Source organism: Ovis aries, chromosome 5 (assembly GCF_016772045.2).
Source record: "Ovis aries strain OAR_USU_Benz2616 breed Rambouillet chromosome 5, ARS-UI_Ramb_v3.0, whole genome shotgun sequence".
Classification (NCBI taxonomy): domain Eukaryota; kingdom Metazoa; phylum Chordata; class Mammalia; order Artiodactyla; family Bovidae; genus Ovis; species Ovis aries.
This window is the reverse complement of record NC_056058.1, coordinates 22,241,885-22,267,285: the sequence shown is the minus strand read 5'-3', so window position 1 is coordinate 22,267,285 and position 25,401 is coordinate 22,241,885. Positions and strand designations below refer to the sequence as shown.

At 35.6% G+C, this 25,401-nt stretch overlaps 1 protein-coding gene across 3 annotated transcripts in view; it reads left to right on the top strand.

Moving 5' to 3' along the window:
* The window catches only part of ADAMTS19 (ADAM metallopeptidase with thrombospondin type 1 motif 19), a 265,725-nt gene that overhangs the window by 186,186 nt on the left and 54,138 nt on the right, over positions 1 to 25,401 (top strand). For all 3 annotated transcript variants that reach the window (XM_042250270.2, XM_012178168.5, XM_042250271.2), the window contains 2 exons: positions 1,474 to 1,594; positions 8,583 to 8,663. In XM_042250270.2, coding sequence (XP_042106204.1) covers positions 1,474 to 1,594; positions 8,583 to 8,663 — 202 coding nt within the window. The remainder of the gene's footprint in view (positions 1 to 1,473; positions 1,595 to 8,582; positions 8,664 to 25,401) is intronic.

The following is a 25,401-nucleotide window of genomic DNA, read 5'->3' as shown; positions in this document are numbered from 1 at the left end:
CATGACATAATGTCTATCCCTGCCTTTTAGTTTAGGTTTTAGAAACATATACTGTCCCAGTTACATGGGTTACAAAAAGCTAGCAGACAACTAGGTACTCATTTATTCAATCATTTAACTACTATTTATTGAGTGTATTGTATTTACCAAGAAAGAAGCTAGAGGCTACAGATAGAATAATAAAGGTGCTTTCTATCATTTCAAAGCCACTGTAAACTCTCGATTTTCTCCTCATTTGTACATGAGGGAGAGATTTTTAACCCCAGGAGTCTCTGGTCCTTTCATGGCCCTTGCTTAGTGAACTCCTCCCATGGCTTTGTTGTATTTTGAGAATTTCCTGTGGTGGCCACCTCTTTCATCCAGAATCATTCTCTCTATTTCTTCCCAGATAAGCTTTGATTCGCAGATCAGAGTTCTCCACTACTGCATTGCTTTGTCTACTTCTTGACACTGATATACCCCCCTTGACAAAAAGAAATGATACTTTTTTATGCAGGTTTAATGTGATTTTTGGTTTCTCAGGATATTCATCCTGCAGCTGTGTTTTCTAATCTGCTTCTTCCCCCACCCAACACCAACCACAGAAAAAGACCCTAGTTTTGTTTCCTTTTTATCTGATATTTTAAATTTTATTTAAGTAATTGTAATTTGTTATAAATGGATGTATTGTCAGTCATTTTTGCAGCCTCTTCTTGATCAGGGGTAATGGTATAATTCTACCATTTATTTCAGCTACCACCAACATATTAACTTCTACCCTTTGAGTAAATATCAGCTTTTCTGAATATCAGTGGGAGACCCACATTATTCACTAGAAAAGAGTCTATATTTTAATCTAAGAAGATGCGTAGTTAACATAGTTAACATTAACATAGTTCTTCTGGGAACATATAAAATTAATTATCCCACTGTTAATATTTTCTTACATCAACCATAGGTTATAAGCAATTCTTGCTCACTTGTGTTAAGATTCCAAAGAAGGCGGGGAATAGAAATTTATTCAGGAACTGTGATGAGTGTAAACATTTATGTTTGGTTTGCACAAGTTAATATTTAATATTCAGCATTTATTCAGCAGCCTCTTTAGGAGTAAAGCCAACCATACGGTAAAACCCATCTGTTCTATGCTGAGTAGAATGAATTTGATCAATCATGTTACATTTAGTAGAAATGTGATTTCTTTTGGGATTTATGTAAATTGCATTTGTCTCAATAAGAGTTTCCCAAATTACTTTAGGATGTCATTTAAGTTTTAATATAGGAAAATATAGTTTGATCACTACCCTACTATTTGGTCACTTTACAAATGATATTATTTGATATGAGCTTGCTATATTAGTTTGCACCAGTGAATGTGGAGTTTTACTAGTTCGTCAAATAGATATGTCAAGATTGTAGACTAGGCTTGTCCTGAAGTAGTAGTTAAAGAAGAAGAAGCTCACTTTATGATGTACTGTTATTCTCTTGTTGCAGAAAGTTGGCTGTGATGGATTATTAGGGTCTCTTGCAAGGGAAGATCATTGTGGTGTGTGCAATGGCAATGGAAAATCATGCAAAATCATTAAAGGAGATTTTAATCACACCAGAGGAGCAGGTGATTACTTTTTTTCAAAATTACTAATCCAAACAGTCTTTGGGGACAGAAATTACATTGAACTTGACTTAGAAATCACATTTCTGATTGTTGAAAACTTTTGTAATGGGTACTGAATGATTTTTCATGATGACATATAATACATGTGATATGAGCCAGAAATGCTAACAAGCCCATTTCCCCATACTGAGAATATGAAATCATCTGTTGTGCATGTAATAAATTGGAGCAGCAAGGGAATAATCTAATTTGCATTTGGCTAATATTATCAGATTTCTACAGGCCTTATCCTCCAATGCACAGTATTGATGTCTAACAGAGAATAATGATTTCTAACAGTCTGAAGCAACTATTGAGAGTATTAGTCTTCAGGTTTTCAGCTTTCCATTTTTTAAATTATTTTCTTAATGTGTTTACTAAGTTCAAAAGAAATACATTTTTGAAAGCAGAGTCTGTAGCAGTGTATCATGTTGGAAACTATAACAGGAAATCAGAAGATGTGGGCTGACAGTCCAGATATATTAAGAGCAGGAACACATCCTCTCTTGTTTACTTTCCTCATCTATAAACACTCAAAGGGGATATGAGGATGAACAGATGGTGTATGATCTATGTAGTGTGAATTTTAAAGTGATCCACAACAAAAAGTGATATTATCTGTACTGAGATATAATGACTCACAAGTAAACTTTATATACAGAAAATGTTTTAAACTCAAGCCTAAAAGTTTACTGGGAGGATGCAAATATTTTATGTTTATGTTAGTGTCTTACCTGGACATCTGTTTATTCAACTATCTCAGTATTTATGATTGATTTTCATTGTCATTTATATGTTTATACTACATATATCGACTTTTTTCCTGTTTTAAATTTCTTGTTCAGATACTGAAAGATGTGCCCCAAAATATATATTTTAATATGAAGAATAATCCATTTATATTTGAATAATCATGAAAACTGAGTTCATGCTAGATGTTCAAAAAAAGCCCCTAAGAGAAAATTAGACACAGCTGTCAAATATATAACCTTTCTCTTGGCCCCAGCAGAATAAAAGATAAGTGAGCTTGAAGAACTTGAAGCCTAAAAATAACTAAGGTCCAGGGTAAATTGCAGATCAAAATCTCAATCTCCGAAGTTGTGAAAAAAGGTGACAGATTCTGCAAGTCAAAATCTGTCAGAACTCATTGAGAAAAGTCAGGCAAAACTGTAAAAGGCTCCCTGATTTCCAGCTAAGAAGTACAGTCATAAGCTTTTCAGCCTGATTGTGATGGGAGATGTTTTTATCATGCAAAAGTTAAAATGATGTCTGAAGAGATTTAAAGATACTAGAACTTTTGAAGCCTATTCCTGCATAATTGTTTACCTGCATGGAGACAGTTCACCGAGGAATACTGATACACATTCAGCACTGGTAGTTTTTGTTTAGTAATAACAACACTTAATTTTTCAACTCAACGTAGACAACAGAAATTGCAGTTAAAAACCAGTAATGCTCTTCATTCTGACTATAGTTAGATGAATACATTCCTCCCCCACTCCCTGATTTCTACTTCAAATCTCCTTTGTTTTTATTACACTTTCAATTTCTACTTTTGTTTTATTAGTTTCTAAATTATATTAACAGCCTCTGATATTTGGAAGATGTCTAAAATGCCTTCAATGTTGGGAATATCAGAGACCAATACTGTTATTTCCTTACAACAGTCTGTTGTGCTTGTAGTTCTCTGCTAGTTTAACACTGTTCACGGAAGAAACTAAAATTCTAAACTTGTTCCTACTTGTCTCTCTGGTATCAACTCTACCAAGGTCACTTTCCTACTCTAAGCTGCAACCAATAGATTTGTTACAGGTGCTCAAGCTGACCATGCTCTCTCTAGCACCTTGCATTTTAAAATATTGTTCTCTTAGCTTTGCCTGGTTGTTGTTTTTCAGTCACTAAGTCGTGTCCAACCCTTTGTGACCTCCTGCACTGCAGCATGCCAGGCTTCCTTGTCCTTCACTATGGTCCTGAGTTCACTCAGACTTATGTCTATTGAGTCAGTGATGCCACTCGACCATCTCATCCTCTGTCACTCCCTTTTCCTCTAGCTCTCAATCTTTCCCAGCATCAGAGTCTTTTCCAGTATATGAATTGGCTTTTCACATCAGGTAGCCAAAGTATTGGCACTTCAGCATCAGTCTTTCCAGTTCAGAGTTGATTTCCTTTAGGATGGATTGGTTTGATCTCCTTGCTGTCCAAGGAACTCTCAAGAGTCTTCTCCAGCACTACAATTCAAAAGCATCACTTCTTTGGTGCTTGGCCTTCTTTATGGTCCAACTCTCACATCCGTACACGACTACTGGAAAAACCATAGCTTTGACTGTACCGACCTTTGTTGGCAAAGTGACATCTCTGCTTTTTAATAAGCTATCTAGATTTGTCATAGCTTTTCTTCCAAGGACCAAGCATTGTTTAGCATTCAGGTCTCAGTTCAGATGTCACTTCTTCAATGAAGTGTTCCCTGAACAACCTCCACCTCCTATCTCTCTGTATGGATACCCTACTGGTATCCATAGAGTTGAGTTGTATGGTAATTTTGTAATTTTACACTCTTTGATCTTTCCTTTCCTACTATCCTTTAAAGATCAGTGAGGAAAAATATCATGGCTATTTTTTGTTCAATACCCTAGTCCTAATGACCAATATAGTGTGTGATTCATTAACATTTATTAACATAATGAATAATGAAACATTACATCATTAAGAACTTAAAAAAACAAAAATCTGTATGAGTCTTTAATTATGCTGTGGGCTTCATCTACTTGTGACTTTAGGAATGCTGTATTCATTTCTCTTGAGACAATTTTATCCTTATAGTTTATGGACTTCCTAGAATTTCTTGAAGGAATTGCAGCCCTACTTTGGCCCAGTTGGCCTAACACACTGTATATATTGTATGAGAAACACGTGTGCAGGCACATGTGGGTGTTTTCAGTCCCTGTGCTCTACTGAGAGTTTGCGAAATCATTTTTGTTCAAGCTAGAAAATCAACTTAAGAGAATTTTTGCTCCTTAGCACATATATCATGTATTTCATTTTAATTTGCCTGGACAGGGGTTGATTTGTTAAGGGATTTTTAAAGGTAAATTGTATACTTGGCCACTTGTGGAACTATAGGGTTATCAATATACATTTAGAAGAGGGTGGGCATAAAATCTGTTATTCTTAGTACAAGAGATGATGACACTAATCCAGTACAAGAAATGCATGCTCTTAGACTTTTTATTTGTGTGTTTGCCATGCAAGAGAGTCATAGTGTCATGTATTCTACTCTGTGGAATAGTAGTAGTGGGCTCTAGCTATAATCAGACAGATCTGAGTTCAAAGCTTGTATCGGCTAATTACTGGCAAGGCAGTCTTGAAAAAGGCAAGTTTTTTTTCCCTCTACCTTTATTTTCCAATCTATTAAATATCTGCCTTGGATGATATCATTATGGCTGAATGAAATAATTTATGTTAACTATCTACAGTTGTGACTGCTGCTGCTGCTAAGTCGCTTCAGTCGTGTCCGACTCTGTGCGACCCTAGAGACGGCAGCCCACCAGTCCCCCCTATCCCTGGGATTCTCCAGGCAAGAACACTGGAGTGGGTTGCCATTTCCTTCTCCAATTCATGAAGTGAAAAGTGAAAGTGAAGTCACTCAGTCGTGTCTTACTCTTTAGCGACCCCACGGACTACAGCCCACCAGGCTCCTCCGTCCATGGGATTTTCCAGGCAAGAGTACTGGAGTGGGGTACAGTTGTGACTAGCACATAGCAATTGTTCAAAACATAGCATTTATCATTGTTACTACCATGGAGATAATGATTACCTTGGGCATTTTAGGATGGTCAATTAAGAATGGGATCTCTGGTTATAAAAGAGGATGTTCCTATGTACGTACGATACAAACTGTCTGATGTGAGGATCAAATTTATGACCTTGGCATCCTTATTTCAGCTTCTGAGTTCACTAATAGCCACTCCTATGTTCGCGTCTTTTAAAAATATGCAGTCTCAATTGTGCTAAATAGCTTATTTACTGAAAAATATCGAGAGCCCCAGACTTTAGCTATCCTTTATCAAATGTCTTTGCTTGATATTTTCTTTCCTCTCTTTCTTCTTTAAATGCAATCTAACTCACCTGTCCTCTAAGCTGTTTCTATTGAATAACAGAGAATTTCTCTGGAGATAACTATAAACTTATATATAACTGTTATCCTAAAGTATAATGTATCTCTGGGTTTACTGCTAAACTCAAACAGGAATTTACAGTTACTGCCTCTACTTTTCTGTATCTACTCTTCATTTTTAACAATCCTGAAACTTATCTTCTCCAAACACCTTAATTTGCTCAGAGATGAATAGTTTCCTCTTGTTTGTGACATCCGGTGGACTCCCCTTAGTCACCTTTCTCTTTGATGTCTGTACAGGTTTTGGTACCAGTACTCTTCTTAAAATATTCTAATCTCTAAGATGCCGCTATTCCAAAATAGACAGATTTCTACCTTCTTGGGATTATTCCTTCCTGTATTCTTTCCTTTCTTTCTTTTTTTTTTCAATCTTTCTGTCACCAAGGTTAAGTCCTTGACTTCTTCCGTCTCTCAGTTTTCTCCATTTACTCCTGTGGCTTCAATTACTGCCTCACAAAGGTGAGGAAAGCCTGACCTTACCCTGGAGTTCCAGATTTCCAGAGTTCTTACTGGATATTTTTTATTAGTGTGTTATACTGTTTTGTTGAGTACAAACTGCAAAACTTGTCAGATTATGACCCAAACTTGACTTTCCTGTTTTTATAAATGATGACTGCATTCTCACGTAAGTAATAATAAAACATTGTGTTCAGTGTTTATGTCCTCCCTTTCTGTTGGTTCTCAAACTCAGAGTTTTGTTTTGTTTTGTTTTCCTTTACAATGCCTTCGAGATTTTCTGCCTTAGGCTCTAGCACTCCTGGATTTTTATATTGGCCTCCCGATACTGCTTTCCACAGCTGTATCACTGAGGCTCTTCCAAACTATCAGATAAAACCTCTCCAAACCAGTATCTGATTACATTCCTTGCTGTAGAATGTTCAGTAGCTTCAAGTGGTAAATTCAGTGTCCTGGGCATGCATTTAAATTCTCTTAATATAGCCATCTTCTTACCCCTTCTCATTCTGTCAGAGTTATTTTGTGTGGTACCAAAAATACCTCTTACCATGTTACTTTTATTTACATATGGTGAACTCACTCTTTTTTATATATAGTTGTCTCTCAAATAACTGCATGGGTCCACTTATATATGGATTTTTTAAAATAGTAAATACTACAGTACACACAACCTGCAGTTTTTAAGTCTTCAGATGTAGAACCACAGATACGAAGGAACCACGTATACAGAGGGTCCACTATTTAATATACTCAGATTTTTTTACTACAGGGCAGATCAGCACTCTTAACTCATGCATTGTTTTGTTTAAGGGTCACTTGTATATCCAAAACCTATCCATTCTTCAAAGACAGTTCATCTTTTTGCTTCTTTATGAAGCTTTCTTTGACTATATGAAACATTCTCTTTTCTGAACCATTGTGATTCCTACTGGTGCCAGTGTTACTCAAACATCAGTAATGTATAGAACCACTTAAAATGGGGCGGAGGGGGGGCAGGGGGGCACGCTGAAATCCCACTTCTGAGTTAAAATAGCAGCAAAACTTCTGAGTGGTGATGTGATCAGATAAGGGGGATGGTTTAAACAACTTTAATTTACATTCTTCATTGGAAAATTAGCCATTTTATTTTGAATATGATCTTCTAAGCTTAATTTTGAAAGCTTTATTTAACTCATTTTTATGTAAGATATTTGTGTCTTATCTTTCCAATTCGATTCTAAACTCATTGGGTACAGAAATCATCTTACCTCATTTCTGTATGCAAATAGGAAGTAAGTGTTTGTGTCTTATTTTCATTGCTGCATACTGCATTCATGTAACAAAATGGAAGTACTTGTGTGATTTAGTGTTACTAAAAATTTATTCTCTATTGGAAATGCTAATTTGAAAAGACCTCTAATCCCAGGCACTGCCACCAGGTGGGGTGTCTGCTACCTTTTGGTAAACAGCAAATAATTGTCAACAGTTTCAGGAATTTGAATAATTAATCAGTAGGAGACAACTCTGGGATTAGCTATTATACCTTTTTATCAGTTGCTTTGAAAATTAGATGTTTATTAGACCTATGTGTAGCTATACAGAAATACTGAGAAAATGAAGTCTTGATTTTGACTTTTTGTGCGTACTTTTTCTTCTATCCAACTTTATCTTACTCTCTTGTTTCACTTCAGGCATTACATTCCTAACCACTGCTAAAGTGTATTTCCTAAAAAATACCTAATTGTATCTTGCTCCTTGCCATCTGATCCCTTTCAGGGTGACATCAGATTGCCTGGTGTGGCCTTACTTATTATTTTACTTAATTATCTTATCTTACTTGTCTCCGGCTCAAGTTTCAAAACCCTTTGTTCATCTCCCAGGGAAGGCTTGCTCTTTCTTGTCCAATACTCAACTATTTCAGGGACCCACATCCACCATCTGTATGCTCTCCAGCTATGCTTCCTCCTCCCTAGACTTTCTGATTTACAGGAGTTCCAGGAGCAGAACTTAAGTTAGTTTGCTCTGTTCCAGGATTCACTGTGTTTCTAACCAAGCTACCCATTGTGCTTTTTCTCACCTTATAATTCATAAGCTGTTGGGAAGCTTTTTAACATAGAATACAGTCACCCATTTGCTCATGATAGTTTTGTATTCTCAGTGTTGCTCAAATAAACTTCTCAACTTGAATTTATGACAGCTTTTATAGATGATTTTTTTCTTTATATAGATATTGAAATATCACATCAAAAGCCAAAACCAAAAGAAAATAGGGAAAGTCAGTGAAGAAAAAAGAATTAGAAGAAACTCAATATGTATTTCATGTTTTATTGACTTTTACAGGTTATGTAGAAGTGCTGGTGATACCTGCTGGAGCAAGAAGAATCAAAGTTGTGGAAGAAAAGCCAGCACACAGCTATTTAGGTAACCTGTGTAAAGACACAGAGCCCATCCAAGTTCAAGCTTAGCTGCCTTGCCCTGAGAGTTCTGTGATGACCAGAACATCAGTGTGTTTCTAGTTACATATATGAATTTCCCAGGAAGCACCTCTTGTCAAGTAGGAATTTTTTTCCTTCCCTCCCAGGGACTTCCCTGGAGCAAAAGCAATGTGGTTGACTATGCGTTTTTTGGCAGCAGAGGCAGAGGGGAGTTATTAATTACTTATTCATGTTAATCCACGTTAAGGAACAAATACTCATTGGAGGATTTGAATATGTTTTGTTTCATATACACATATATATTTCATGTATGCATGCACATAAATATACACATATCCATGTTTGTTGCATGTGCAGATGTATACATAGATGTGTGTGTGTGTGTATTTGCTGATTACTCTATAATTTGGAAATCTTGTGGGATTCTTAAAGAAAATTCTATGTACTAAGAGGACTTGCTCTTTTAATGGAAGACAGTGAGTCCCTTGGACAGCAAGGAGATCCAACCAGTCCATCCTAAAGGAGATCAGTCCTGGGTATTCTTTGGAAGGACTGATGTTGAAGCTGAAACTCCAATATTTTGGCCACCTGATGCAAAGAGTTGACTCATTGGAAAAGACCCTGATGCTGGGAGGGATTGGAGGCAGGAGGAGAAGGGGACAACAGAGGATGAGATGGCTGGATGGCATCACCGACTTGATGGACATGAGTTTGGGTGGACTCTGGGAGTTGGTGGTGGACAGGGAGGCCTGGCTTGCTGCAGTCCATGGGGTCGCAAAGAGTCGGACATAACTGAGCAACTGAACTAACTGTGCTCTCTTTTGCCTCACTTCAGGTATATGCATCTATGAAGAAAGTTTCTTGTTTTTAATTTTGAAATAGGAAAGTTGGCTTATAATATTCTGATAGTTTCAGGTGTACTGCATAGTGCTGACATATGCATACATTATGAAATGGTCACCACGATAAGTCTAGTAAGGATCTGTCCCCAAACGAAGTTATTACAGTGTTACTGATCATATTCCTTATACTGTATATTATAAGACTTGCATTGCTTATTTCATCACTGGAGCTTTTTATCTCTTAATACCTTTCATCTGTTTCATATACCCACTACCCCCTCCCTCTGGCAGTCACCCCTTTGCTCTCTGTATCTAAGAGTTTCTTTTTATTTTGATTTGTTTGCTTGTTTTCATTTTTTAAATTCCACATGTTTGTGAGATCATACAGTATTTGTCTTTCTTTGTCTGACTTATTTCATTTACCATAGTATCCTCTAGATCTAAATATTTGTTGCAAATGGCAAGATTTCTTTTTCTTTTGGATGATTAATAGTCCATTGTGTGTATAAACCTCACTGAAATGCTTTCCCACACCATATACAGAAATAAACTCAAAGTGGATTAAATTTTTAAATTTAAGGCCTGAAACCATAAAATTCCAAGAAGAAAACATAGGTAGTAGTTCTGTGACAGCAATCTTAACAATATTTTTTTTTGTGTTTTTTATTTGTCTACCTAGGCAAGGCAAATGAAAGCAAAAATAACCAAATGGGACTATGTCAACCTAAAACCTGTTAACAAATGACAGGTTCTATCTTCTTTATCTATTCATCTATCATTGGACACTTAGACGAATGAATGCTTCTATATCTTGACTAATGTAAACATTGCCACACTGAACATCAGGGTGCTTATCCCTTTTTGAATTAGTACTTTTATTTTCTTTGAGTTAATACCTAGGAGCAAAATTGCTGGATCATATGGAAGTTCTGTGTTTAACTTTCTTTTTTTTTTTTTTTAAATTTTAAAATCTTTAATTCTTACATGCATTCCCAAACATGAACCCCCCTCCCACCTCCCTCCCCATGTAACCACACCAATTACACTCCCACGAACAGTATAAGAGGATTTTCTTTTTTCCACATACTGCCAACACTTGTTTTTGTTTTTTTGATGATAACCATTCTGACAGATGTGAGGTGATATTTCATCATGGTTTTGATTTTCGTTCTCCTGATGATTAGTAATTCTGAGCATCTTTTTACGTACCTGTTGACCATCAGAATGTCTTTGAAAAAAATTTCTCTTCAGAGCCTCTGCCCACTTTCTAACTGAATTGTTTAGGGATTTTTGATGTTGATTATATGAGTACTTTGTATATTTTGGATATTAACTTCTTACAGGATATATTGTTTGCAAATATCTTCTCACATTCAGTAAGCTGCCTTTTCATTTGTTGACAAATTTTTAGTTTGACATATTCCCATTTGGTTATTTTTGCTTTTGTTTGCCTTGCCTGAGTAGACAAATCCCCCCCAAAAAATATATTGCTAAAACTGCTGTCAAAGAGCATACTACCTATGCTTTCTTCTAGGAATTTTGTGGTTTCAGGTCTTAAATTTAACACTTGGATCCATTTTGAGTTTATTTCTATATACAATGTGGGAAAGTAGTTCAGTTTGGTTCTAATGCATGTAGTTGTCCAGTTTTCCCAATACCATTTGTAGAATAGCTGTCCTTCCTCAGTGTATATTCTTGTCTCCTTTGTCATAGGTTAATTAACCATAAAAATTAATTTATTTCTGGTCTTTCTGTTCTGTTCTATTGATCAATGTCTATCTTTCTCCATGTTTGGTACTAGACTCTTTTAATTACTGCTGCTTTGTAGTATCATTTAAAATGAGGGTATGTGTGTTACCTACAGCTTTATTCTTCTCTTTCTAGATTGCTTTGGCTATTCAGGGTCTTTTTGTTTCCAAATAAATTTTAGAATTATTTGTCCAGACTTTCTGGAAAGTGCAAGCAGTCTTTTGACAAGGGTTGCAATAAAGTTGTAGATTGCTTTAAGTGGTATGGTCATTTTAACAATAAAAATTCTTCCAGTTTATGAGTTCAGTCTGTCTTTCCATCACCTTTTGTTGTCTTCAGTTTCTTTCATGAATGCCATATAGTCTTCCAATGCAAGTCTTGTACCTTCTTAGTTAGATTTACTGTTAAATATTTTATTCTTTGATGTAATTATAAATGGGACTGTTTTCTTATTTTCCTTTTCTGATGATGCATTACTAGTATTTAGAAGTGCAACAGATTTCTGTATATTGATTTTGTATTCTGCTACTTTTCTGAATTCATGTATTAGTTCTAATAGTATTTTGGTGACATCTTTAGGATTTTTTGCATATAGGATCATGTCATATGCAAAGAGTGATAGTTTTACTTCTTTCTTCCGGTTTGGATTGTTTTTCTTATCTGACTATGGTGGCTAGAACTTCCCATACTATGTTGAATGAGCATGGTGAGAGTAGGCATCTTTATCCTGTTCCTGATTTTAGAGGACATGCTTTCACCTATTGACCATTGAGTAAGATGTTGACAGTGCTTTTGTCATATCTGGCCTTATTAAATATCAAGGTATATGTCTTCTATTTCCACATCATTAAAAGCTTTTTTGTTCTAAATAAATGTTGATTTTGTCAAAATCTTTTTCTGCATCTTTTGAGATGACCTTTTTATTTTTTATTGCTCACTTTGTTTACCTGGTGTATCAGGTAAATATTGATTTGTGAATATTGTACTATCCTTTCACCTCTGAGATGGACCTAACTTAATCATGATGTAGTGATCCTTTTAATGTATTGTTGAATTTTATTTTCTAGTCTTTTTTTTGAAGATTTTTGGATCTATGTTCATCAGAAATATTGACCTGTAATTTTCTTTTCCTATGTCGTCTTTGTCTAATTTGGGTATCAGGGTGATACTTGCCTCGTGGAATACATTTTGATGCGTTCCTTCCTCTTAAATTTTGGGGAATAGTTTGGGAAGGATAATTGTAAACTCTTCTTTAAATATTAGGTAAATTTGCCTGTGGAGCTATCTGGTCCTTGAGTTTTGTTTATTGGAAATTATCTGATTAATGAATCAATTTCATTACTGGGAATTGGCCTTTCATACTCTCTGTTTCTTCCTGAATCAGTCTTGAGACATTGCATATTTCTAGGAATTTATTCATTATTATAGGTTATCCAGTTTTTTGTATATAATTATTCATACTAATCACTTATAAATGCAAAAAAGCAAAATGACTGTCTGGGGAGGCCTTACAAATAGCTGTGAAAAGAAGAGAAGTGAAAAGCAAAGGAGAAAAGGAAAGATATAAGCATCTGAATGCAGAGTTCCAAAGAATAGCAAGAAGAGATAAGAAAGCCTTCCTCAGCGATCAGTGCAAAGAAATAGAGGAAAACAACAGAATGGGAAAACTAGAGATCTCTTCAAGAAAATTAGAGATTCAAAGGGAACATTTCATGCAAAAATAGACTCAATAAAGGACAGAAATGGTCTGGACCTGACAGAAGCAGAAGATATTTAATAAATTTTAAATATATGAAAGAAAATGGTATATTGTCAACATATATATTGCTTATAAATTAATATTTCAAGCTAATTAAGTCATGTAAAAGTCTCTTTTATAGCCATGGCATTCACTGACATCTAATATTACACATCTGGCAAAAGGCTATTCTTCCAGAATTTAAACATCATATTTATATTATCTTTTTTCAAATTATGATATTTTTAGCTAATATTGGAGTAGGGCTGGAGGAGGGCTTCCCTGGTGGTAAACAACCTGCCTACCAATACAGGAGATGTAAGAGATGCAAGTTCAATACTTGGGTTGGTAAGATCTCCTAGAGGAGGGCATGGCAACCCACTGCAATTTTCTTGCCTGGAGTATACCATGGACAGAGGAGCCTGGCAAGCTATGGTTCACAAGGTCACAAAGAGACTTGACTGAAGCTATTTAGCACAACACACACAGCACATAGTTGATTTACAGCGTTGTATAGTTTCAGGTGTACAGCAAAGTGATTCAGTCATATTTAACATTTTTCAAATTTCTTTTCCATTTAAGGTATTATAGAATATTAAGTAGAGGTCCCTATGCTATACAGTAGGTACTTACTGATTATGTATTTTATATAATAGTGTATGTGTTAATAGCCACCTCCTAATTTATACTTCCCTTCCACCTTTTCCCTTTGGTAACTGTAAGTTTGTTTTCAAAGTCGGTGAGTCTGTTTCTGTTTTCCAAATAAATTTGTTTGTATCATTTTTTTAGATTCCACATATAAGTGATATCACATCATATTTGTCTTTGTCTGACATGCTTCATTGAGTATGATAATCTCTAGGTCCGTCCATGTTGCTAAAAATAGCATTGTTTCACTCTTTCTATGACTGAGTGATATTCCACTGTATACATGCACCACATCGTCTTTAATCATTCATCTGTCAGTGGACTTTTATGCTGTCCTTATCTTGGCTGTGATACATAGTGCTGCAGTGAATGTTAGGGTGAATGTATCTTTTCAAATTCTGGTTTTCTCCAGATACATGCCCGGAAATGGGATTGCAGGATTATATGATAGCTCTGTTTTTAGTTTTTTAAGGCACCTCCATACTGTTCTCCATAGTGGATATACCAGTTTACATTCCCACCAGCAGAGTAAAAGTGCTCCCTTTTCTGTACACCTCCAGCATTTACCGTTTGTAGACTTTTTGATGATGGCCATTTTGACTGATGTGAGGTGATAACTCACTATAGTTTTGATTTGCATTTCTCCAATAATTAATGATTTTGAAACATCTTTTCATTTGTTTTCTGGCTATTTGTCTTCTCTGAAGAAATGTCTATTTAGATCTTATGCCCATATTTTGACTTTTCTTATATTGAGCAACATGAACTGTTTGCATAATTTGGAAATTAATTCTTTGTAAGTCACACCATTTGCAAATATTTTCTCCCATTCTGTGGGCTTTTTTTTTTTTTTAATGATTTCCACTTTTAAGTTTAATTAAGTCTGTTTATTTTTGTTTTTATTTTCATTAATCTGAGAGGTAGATACAATAAGATGTTGCTGCAATTTATTTCAAAGAGTGTCTGCATATATTTTCATCTATGAGTTCTATAGTATCCAGTTTTACATTTAGGTCTTTAATCCATTTTGAGTTAATTTTTGTATCTGGTGTTAGAGAATGGCTACTCAGTTACCCATTGTTGGTTTGGTAGCATATTATTTAGCCTCCATATATTTGTGGTTTTTACACTTTTTTCTTGTAATTTATTCTTTATCTCATAGTGTTGTGGTTGAAATAGATGCTGCAGATGATTTCAGTTTTCTTAAATTTACCCAGGCTTGCTTTGTAGCCCAACAAGTGGTCAGTCCTGGAGAATATTCCATGTGCATGTGAGAAGAATGTATGTTTTGCTGCTTTTGGATGGACTGCTTTATATCAATTAAGTCTGTTCGGTCCATTCTGTCATTTAAGGCCTATGTTTCCTTACTGATTTTCTCTCTTGATGATCCGTCCATCGATATAAAGGAGGTGTTAAAATCCCCCACTATTATTGTGTTACTGTCAATTTCCCCTTTTATGACTGTTGTTCAGTTGCTCAGTCATGTCTGACTCTTTGCGACCCCATGAACTGCAGCACAACATCTCCTGGAGCTGGCTCAAACTCATGTCCACTGAGTCGGTGATGCCATCTAACCATCTTGTCCTCTGTCATCACCTTCTCCTCCTGCCTTCAATCTTTCCCAGCATCAGAGTCTTCTAATGAGTCAGCTCTTCATATCAGGTGGCCAAAGTACTGGAGCTTCAGCTTTAGCATCAGTCCTTCCAATGAATATTCAGGATTGATTTCCTTTAGAATTGGCTGGTTTGATCTCCTTGCAGTCCAAGGGACTCTCAAGAGTCTTCTCCAGTACCACAGTTCAAAAGCATCAATTCTTTGACACTCAGCCTTCTTTATAGTCCGAACTCTCACATATATACATGACTACTGGAAAGACCGTAGCTTTCGTTAAACAGACCTTTGTCGGCAAAGAAATGTCTCTGCTTTCTAATATGCTGTCTAGGTTTGTCATAGCTTTGACTGTGAGTGGTTGCCTTATATATTGAGCTGCTCCTATGTTGGGTGCATATATATTTACAATAGTTATGTGTTCTTAATCCCTTGATCATTATCTAGTTTCCTATTATCTCATAACAGCCTTTATTTTAAAGTCTATTTACTCCGATATGAATGTTGCTACTCCAGTTTTTCTTTTTTTTTTTTTTTTTGTCTCTCCTCAACAGATCAAAGTCAGCAAATGCCCTCTTTTGCTGGATTCTCAGTCTCCACATAATTTCCCAGTGTTCCCATGCTGTGGGGCTCAAGCCTGGGCCCTGCTGTATTCTCTGCTATGCTATCTCTCTCAGGAATCACGTTTCGCTCCATTCTTTACATTTTTATTTGATGTAAATTATCAAATTTTCATGTACACCTCAGAAATAATGTCTAAATCAAAAATTGTATTTTCATCTGTGCAGAAACCTCTTTTTCAGTTTTCCCATTATAGTCAATGTCAATGTATCAGTGTCCTATGACTGTTGTGACTGTTACCACAACCTTGGTGGTTTAAAATGAGAGGAGTGTATTCTGCCAAAGTTCTGGAGGCCATAATCAGTTTTACTGGACCAAAAATCAAGGTGTCTGCAAAACCATGCTCTCTTTGAAGTTTCTAGGGTGGCATTCAGTCCTGATCCCTTCCAGATTCTCTGCTACCTGCATTCTTTTCCTTTGACCGTAGCATTTCAGTACGTACCTCCCTAAAATCATTGCCCTCTCTTCTTTGTCTGTGTTCCACTCTTCCTTCCTCTTAAAAAGCTACATGTGATTGCATTTTAGACCCACTATGGTAATATCCAGGAAAATCTCCCCATCTGAAGACCCTTAATTTAACCATATTTGCAATGTTATTTATTTGCCATATAAGATAGAATTCATAGGTTCCAGGGATGCCAATATGAATATCTTTATTCCCCTTAAAACCCGTTTTAAAAAAAAATTGTGTCAAATACATATAACAAAATTGACATCTGACCTATATTAAGTGTACGATTTGATGGCATTGAGTACATTCACTATGTTGTACAGCGACCACCATCCATCTCCAGGACTCTTAATCTCGTAAGCCTGAAACTCTGTACCCCTTAATAGTAACTCCCCATTCTCCTCTCTTCCCAGTCCCTGGTAACCTCCATCTTGCTTTTTATCTCCATGAATTTGTCCACTCTATGTATCGCATACATATGGAATCACACCATAAATGTCCTTTTATGACTGACATTTCCTTTACCATAATGCCCTCAATATTTAGCTGTACTGTAGCATGAGTCAACATTCCCATCTTTTTAAAGGCTATTGTTCCAATGTCTGTACATATATATGTATGTATGTTTATATATATATATATATATATATATACATATATGTAAAACACCTTTTGCTTATCTACTTATTTATTCATGTATTCGTGGCTTGCTTTCACATTTTTAGCTATTGTGAATAATGTTGCTATGAATATGGATATACTAATATCTCTTAAAGACCTGGCTTTTCATTCTCTTGAGTATATACCCAGAAGTAGAATTCTTGGATCATAGACTAATTTTATTTTTAATTTTTTTAGAAACTATGTAACATTTTCCAGAGTTACCACACAATTTGCAATTTCTACCAACAGGTTACGAGGGTTCCAGTTTCTTCATATCTTCACCAACACATTTTCTATTTCAATAGTTCAGTTCAGTTCACTTCAGTTCAGTCGCTCAGTCGTATCCAACTCTTTGTGACCCCATGAATCGCAGCACGCCAGGCCTCCCTGTCCATCACCAACTCCCGGAGTTCACTCAGACTCATGTCCATCGAGTCAGTGATGCCATCCAGCCATCTCATCCTCTGTCGTCCCCTTCTCCTCCTGCCCCCAATCCCTCCCAGCATCAGAGTCTTTTCCAGTGAATCAACTCTTCGCATGAGGTGGCCAAAGTACTAGAGTTTCAGCTTTAGCATCATTGCTTCCAAAGAAATCCCAGGGTTCATCTCCTTCAGAATGGATTGCTGGATCTCCTTGCAGTCCAAGGGACTCTCAAGAGTCTTCTCCAACACCACAGTTCAAAAGCATCAATTCTTTGGCGCTCAGCCTTCTTCACAGTCCAACTCTCACATCCATCCATGACCACTGGAAAAACCATAGCCTTGACTAGATGGACCTTAGTTGGCAAAGTAATGTCTCTGCTTTTGAACATGCTATCTAGGTTGGTCATAACTTTTCTTCCAAGGAGTAAGTGTCTTTTAATTTCATGGCTGCAATCACTATCTGCAGTGCTTTTGGAGCCCCCCAAAATAAAGTCTGCCACTGTTTCCACTGTTTCCCCATCTATTTCCCATGAAGTGATGGGACTGGATGCCATGATCTTCGTTTTCTGAATGTTGAGCTTTAAGCCAACTTTTTCACTCTCCTCTTTTACTTTCATCAAGAGGCTTTTTAGTTCCTCTTCACTTTCTGCCATAAGGGTGGTGTCATCTGCATATCTGAGGTTGTTGGTATTTCTCCTGGCAATCTTGATTCCAGCTTGTGTTTCTTCCAGTCCAGTGTTTCTCATGATGTACTCTGCATAGAAGTTAAATAAGCAGGGTGACAATATAGTAGCCATCCTAATAGCTATGAAGTGTTATCTTATTCAGGATTTGACTTGTATTTCTCTAATAATAAGTGACGTTGATTATCTTTTCATGCACTTGTTGGCTTTGTATAACTTCTTTGGAGAAATATCTGTTCAGGTCTTTGCCCATTTTTTATTTACGCTGTTTGACTTTTTTGTTGTTGTTGATCAATTTTTTTCTGTGTATATTCTCGATCTGAATCTCTTTATCAGATTGATTTTCAGATATTTTCTTCCAGTTTGTGGGTTTTTACTCTGTTAATAGTGTCTTTTCATGTAGTTTTCAATTTTCATGAAGTTTGTCTGTCTTTCTTTTATATTCTGTCCCTTTGGTGCAATGTCTAAGAAATCATTGTCAAATTCAATGTTGTGGAGCTTTTGCCTTTTATTTTATTGTAAGACTTTTATAGTTTTAGATCTGACATTTAGAACTTTGATCCATTTTGAGTTAAATTTTATATGTAGGACTAGAGTCCAACTTCAGTTTTCTGCATGTGGATACTCAGTTTTCCCATCACTACTGGTTGAAAGACTGTCCTTTCTCCATTGAATGATCTTGGCACCCATGTAGAAAGCATTTGGCCATATATGTGAAGGTTTAATTCTGGGATCTCTGTTCTATTCCATTGATTTGTATGTCTGTTTTTATGCCAGTAACACAGGTTTTGATTACTGTAGCTTTCTAGTAAGTTTTGAAATCAGGAAGTGTGAGTCTCCAGCTTTGTTTCTATTTTTCAAGGTTTTTTTAGTTATTCAGAGTTTCCTGAGAGTCCCTATAAATTTTAGGATAGATTTTTTTAAAATTTCTGCACAAAAAGGCATCAAAACTTTGATAGGGATTGCACTGAATTTGTAGGCCACTTTGGATAATACTGACATCTTAACAATATTAAGTCTTCTAAGTTATGAATCTGAGATGTGTTTTCATTTATTTATCTTCTTTAATTTCTTTCAGAAATGTTTTTTAGTTTTCATTGTATACATAGTCACCTCTTCAGTAAAGTTAATTCCCAAGTATTTAATTCTTTATGATGCTATGGTACTGTAAATAGAAATCTTTTCTTGACTTCCTTTTAGATTGTTCATTATTAGTGTGTGGAAATGCAACTGCTTTTTGTGTTTTTATATCATGCTACTTTACTGAATTTATTCATTACTTCTAATGAGTTTTTTGCAAAATCTTTAGTGGTTTATACATATATCATCTGCAAACAAAAATAATTGTAATTCCTCCTTTTTGATTTAGATGCCTTTTGTGCTCCTGAATTTGGTTCAGAAGCTAGTGTTTTGTTGAGGATTTTTGTATTATTATTCATGAGGAAAATTGATCTGTAGTTTTCACAGAGGTGTGCTATCAGGGAAATGTACAACAACAACTGTGGGAAAAATTCTCACTGAAAACACTTTAAAATGTTGAACAGAGTACAACATGAGGCGGGGGGGGGTGGGGGGAGGAACACTTTTTAAATTTACCTCTGAACTGGAAAGAAGTTAGGATCCCTCACCTGCCAGAAACAAAATGAGAACAGGAAGCCAGAATATAAGGCTGACTGAAGCCCCACTTATGCTTAATCCTGGTGATCAGTTTAGACGTTGAGAGCCAACAGGAACTGGACAGAAGACAAAGCCCAGGATCTTTACAAAGTAGAAACTCAAGACCTCTGTGTAAAGGGGGACCCCAAAGATTTTACAAACTCAGTTTGAGCTCAATATGAGGAGACACCCTATGTATGTTTCCTTTGTACCATAAAAGGAGAAAAATCAAGAAATGTGTCTGTAGTAACTTTGGCACTGAGTGAAGGTAGAAAAGCTACTTTCCTGAGCATTTGCAAACCAAAGTAAATTTTCCTATGGATTTCTAGCACCAGTTTACTCTATGAAGTCCAAAATCCTCAAGACATTTCTTTTAATGAGGTTACCAAGGTGGCTGGTATGTGCAAATGCAAGTCCTTTTTGAAGATAAGTCACCTTTACATGAGGCCTCAAAAGAATGCTATAAAGTTCAACAAATACAATTTTATAGTTAAAAAACAATGTTTAGGAAACAAAGAAGGAAATAGACATCATACGCAAAACACATTAAAAAATAAGGGAGAGCAGAATCAGACATATATATTTGTATCATATACAGAAACAAAAAAATATTATGGCAATGTTTTTAAATATATAAAGGAGGAATTTAAAAATAAGAATTAACAAAAGTTGGCTAAATTTGTATTTAAGGAAGTAAATATAATTTTTAAATGAAATTTTTAAAACTCGATAGAAAATAAAATAGACAATCAATCAATATTCCTAACCAATAGGTTAGTTATAATGGAAACTGTATGTAGATGTTAGTATTTATTATCTACCTTAAGAAAAATAGCATTTTTAGTAAATTTGGAGAACCATCTGCCCCTGCTCTTCTATTTTACAGTAAATATTATATTGAAATTGGTATTCTTTTTTCCTTATATATCTGAGCATTGGTGTTTTCTTTCTGGGAAGGTTTTATAATCCCCAAATCTAACTTCTTTTGTGTTTGTGTGTGTGTGAGTGTGTGTGTGTGAGTGTGTGTGTGTGTGTGTTTATAACTATCCAGATATTCTTTTTTTCTTGTATCAGATTTGTTAATTGGTATCTGCAGAAAACTAATACATTTAACTTATCCTATCAGATTTATTGTCTTGAATTTGTTTATATTATGTCCTTATTACACTACAGTGTGTGTAAGTATTATAACAGTATTTCTCCTGTCGTTTCCGATATTAGTCTTTTTTCTTCGTCAGAGTTTTGTCCGTTTTTGCACTTTTGAGATAACCAATTTTTAGTGTTATTAATTGCACCTATTGTTGTTGTTTTTTTGATATAGTGATTTGGTTTTATTCAGATACATAACCAGAAGTGGAATTACTAGATCATATGGTAGTGCTATTTTTAATTTTTTGAGGAATGAATATGCATAACTTTTTTTTTTTCATTTTCTTTCTTTTTTTTTTAATTTTTATTTTTACTTTATTTTACTTTACAATACTGTATTGGTTTTGCCATACATTGGCTTGAATCCACCACAGGTGTACATCTATTGTTAATCTGCTTTCTATTCAATTGACTTCTGGTCTTATTTTCGTCTTGCTTACTTTAGGTTTAAATTGCTGTTGTAAATACCATTTTAAGGTAGAAACTTAGGTAATTGATTTTAGTCCTTTCTTCTTTGCGAATATGACAGTTTTTCCGTCTAGGCACTGCTATAGCTGCATTCCACAATTTTTATAGGTCCTACTTTTAGTTTAAAATATTCTGAAATTACCATTGTGATTTCTTCTTTGACACGTGGGTAATTTGTAAATGTATTTTTTATTTCCAAATATTTGTACATTTTCTAATAGGTATTTTGTTACTGATTCCAGTTAAATCTGTGTCTAAAGAGAATTTACAGTTGACCCTTGAACAACACGGGGGCTGAGGGTCCTTCCCCTTCACAAAGCCGAAAATCCAAGTATAATTTATAGTCAGACCTCCATATAGACTTTTCCTCCATAAATGCCATTTCTCTCTATCTGGGTTCAATTCAACATTTGTGAATTCAACCAACAGAAGAGGCAGGGATGGTTATCACATAGTAGTGAAGTATTTAGCCTTGAAAAAAATCCACATATAAGTGGCCCACGCAGCTCACATGCCTGTTTTCCAAGGGTCAGTTGTTCTGGGTATGATTTCAACTGAAGCTTGTTTCATGGCCTAAGGCCTATGTTGGTCAGTGTTTCATTTATATTTGAAAAAAATCATATTCTGCAATTGCTGATTCTTCTCTAATATCATTTGGCTCCATTTGTTCTATTTTTGTCTCAGGTGTTCTATGTTCTTACTGATTTTCTACTTTTATCAACTAAAGAAAAAGAACTATTGAACTTACTGATTAAAGTTGGGGATTTTTCTGTATCTCCTTCCACTTATGTCAGTTTTTGCTTCATGTATTTTGATGTTCTGTGATACACTTAGGATTATATAATTGCCTTAATAAGTTATAGATGTCATTTAATATTTTACATTTAGAGTAATTTATGTTTAAATGACATTTTAAAAATTCTCTTTTGATCTCAGAATATTCCTTGCCCTGAAGTCCATGCTATCTAATATTAATATAGATGATACATCTTTTTTTTTTAGTATTGAGTGCTTCTTTCTTTCCTTTTAGGTTTAAGCTCCCTATCTTTTATTTTTAAAGTGTTAGTCACTCAGTCATGTCCAACTCTTTGTGACCCCATGGACTGTAGACCACCAGGCTTCTCTATCCATGGAATTCTCCAGGCATGAATACTGGAGTGGGTTGCCATTCCCTTCTCCAGGGGATCTTCCCCACCCAGGGACTGAACACAGGTCTCCTGCATTGCAGGCAAATTCTTTACTATCTGAGCCACCAGAGTAGTTCCCCCTACCAAAAAAGTACATTCTTGCAAATTGAATAGCCAATCCTTTTTTTCTCTGTGGCCTGAAAATCTCTTTCCTTTAACTAATATTCAAAATACATTTAAATGTAATTATGGACGTATTGAATTTTTCTGTGTATTCCATTCCTTTTTATTTCTTTTTTCTCTTTATCTGACTTCTTGTTGGAATATTTTTCAGTATTCCATTAGTCTCCTTTATTTGCTTATTAGCTGCATATAGCTCATGTTTTATATTTTCATTTGTTGCTTAGGATTTACTATATGGATTTTTAACTTATTATTGTCTCCCTCAGATTATATTGTATCACTTTACATATAATGCAAGTTCCTTAAAACACTTCTCTTTGCTTGCTTCCTTCCCCTTCTTTGTGCTATTATACGTTTTATTTCTACATTTTATATAATCAATTTATTTCTGTATTTGCTTTTAGCACCAAAATACAGTCTAACCATTTATGTTTCAAATAGTCAATTATATGAAAAAGAATTAGTGAAAAATTATTTTCATATTTTTGTACATTTGTCAACACTAACATTCTTCATACCTTCACTTAGAAACCTGTTTCCATCTGAACCATGTTCTTTAAGAACATCCTTTAATACTTCTTGTCAAGCAAGTCTGCTGGCAGCAATATTTCTTAGATTTTGTTTTTCTGACAGTTTACCTTGCCTTCATATCTGAAATACATTTTCACTATATTCACTATTTTGTGTTGTTTGTTTGTTTGTTTGTTTGTTTCACTTTAAAGATTGTTTCCTTGCATTAGTCCCAATGGTGTGTCCAGGGAATTCTTACATCTTTCCCCCCTATATCCAATATTCCTGTTTCCTTCCTGGCCAATTAAGATTGTTCTCCCTATCATTGGGTTCTAGCAGTTTGAATATGTTGTGCCTTGGTATGGCTTTCTTTGCACTTATCCTATTTCAGTTCCAGTGTACTTTTCAGATCTGTAGGCTAATGGTTTATATAAAATTTGGAAAAAATTTGAGCATTATGTCTTCAAATAATTTTTGTACCTATCCTCTCTTTTCAGGGAACCTTAATTCTAGGGCTCATCCAACTTCATTTCTAATTTGCCAGCCTTCCTAGGTTCTCCTCTGAATAGTCTATATGTTCAGTAAGATCTCTTCACTGATAGCAAAAGACGCATGTTTTACAGCCCTACACAAGCTCCAGGAGGTGTGCAGTTTATAGGTCCTAGGTAGTTAGTCTTTTCCCAAGCTTGAGGAATCTCACTCCACTTATTTGCCGCTTAGTATTGAGTTTCAGGCTCAAAGGGACACCTTTGCAGATTTTTGTTTGTTTGTTTGTTTTTGCTTTTGTAATAATTATATTTTATGTTTTGGTTGTTTTTTCTAATTATCGCATCCTAGGGGGAAAAATGCATTTTGTTTGTTAATGGCTCTATTTGTTTTCTTGAAAAATACTAGAACTTTTAGAAAAAAAATGCATTTTCTTGTTACTTAAGAATTTAGTCAGTAATAATCAGCAGTTAACATGGACAGAGGAGCCTGGCAGGCTACAGTCCGTGGGGTCGCAAGAGTCAGACTTGACTTAGTCACTAAACCTCCAATCAGCAGTTAAAGGATGTAATGTTTAGGATTTACAGAAACACAAGATTCAGAAAGAATAGTGCAAGGAAATTGAGATCATTCTCCTTTAAACTACAATGACAGTTTCTGCCACAAAGATTTTTGGTAGATGAAGGATGAAACAAATGAAAGAGTTATTTTAGAGTGGCTCTAAAAAGTTCTGTTGTAGAGCTTTAAGTTGTCAATACTTGGTATAATATAAAGCTTCTTGATGTTAATAGTGTTTTAAGAGTTAGAAGGCAGTCAAAATTCTGTAATAGGAAACAAAAAGGAAATTTTGAAATAGCATACACTTGACACAAACCACAAGGTACCCCACTTCGCATATTCCCTGTGTTCTCCCAAAACTCTGCCAGGTACCCATTTATTCCCATTTCTTTCCATCGTGCCATTACATAAACTTATAAGGTTAAAGAAAGCTCCAAAGGAAACGAAAGTGGAAAAGACTTTTAAGAGCTCTAAAACAGTAATATGAATTGGTAAATGAAAGGGCTGATGGTTAAGTGCAGCCAGTGAGAGTATAGAAGGCTGTGACAGGTTAAATATGGATAAAGGTCTCTACAGCAAGTGTAAATAAAGGAGATGCTCTAGGTTATGTCCCTCACACCATGTCAGTGTATGAAATAGTTTGAAGCTCATCTTTGTATCACTCCTCTTCTCCAGTACTCCATAAAACAGATTCCAGCTGCCTTAGTCAGTTTTACTCCTTTCTCTGTGTCCTCATCTTGCTCAAGCCCTTGTTATCTGTGCTCTGCTGCTGGAGTTACCCCTCTGTGTGGTTCAGTTCAGTCGCTCAGTCATGTCCAACTCTCTGCGATCCCATGGACTGCAGCATGCCAGGCTTCCCTGTCCATCACCAACTCCTGGAGCTTGCTCAAGCACATGTCCATCGAGTCAGTGATGCCACCCAACCCTCTCATCCTCTGTCATCCCCTTCTCCTCCTGCCTTCAATCTTTCCCAGCATCAGGATCTTTTCCAATGAGTCAGTTCTTCGCATCAGGTGGCCAAAGGATTGGAACTTCAGCTTAAGCATCAGTCCTTCCAGTGAATATCCAGGACTGATTTTCCTTAGGGTCTGGTAAACATCGTCAGGCAGAAGTCAAGTAACTTTAGAGGCTGCCTTTGGTCTCCTCCTCTTAGGGAATCTGT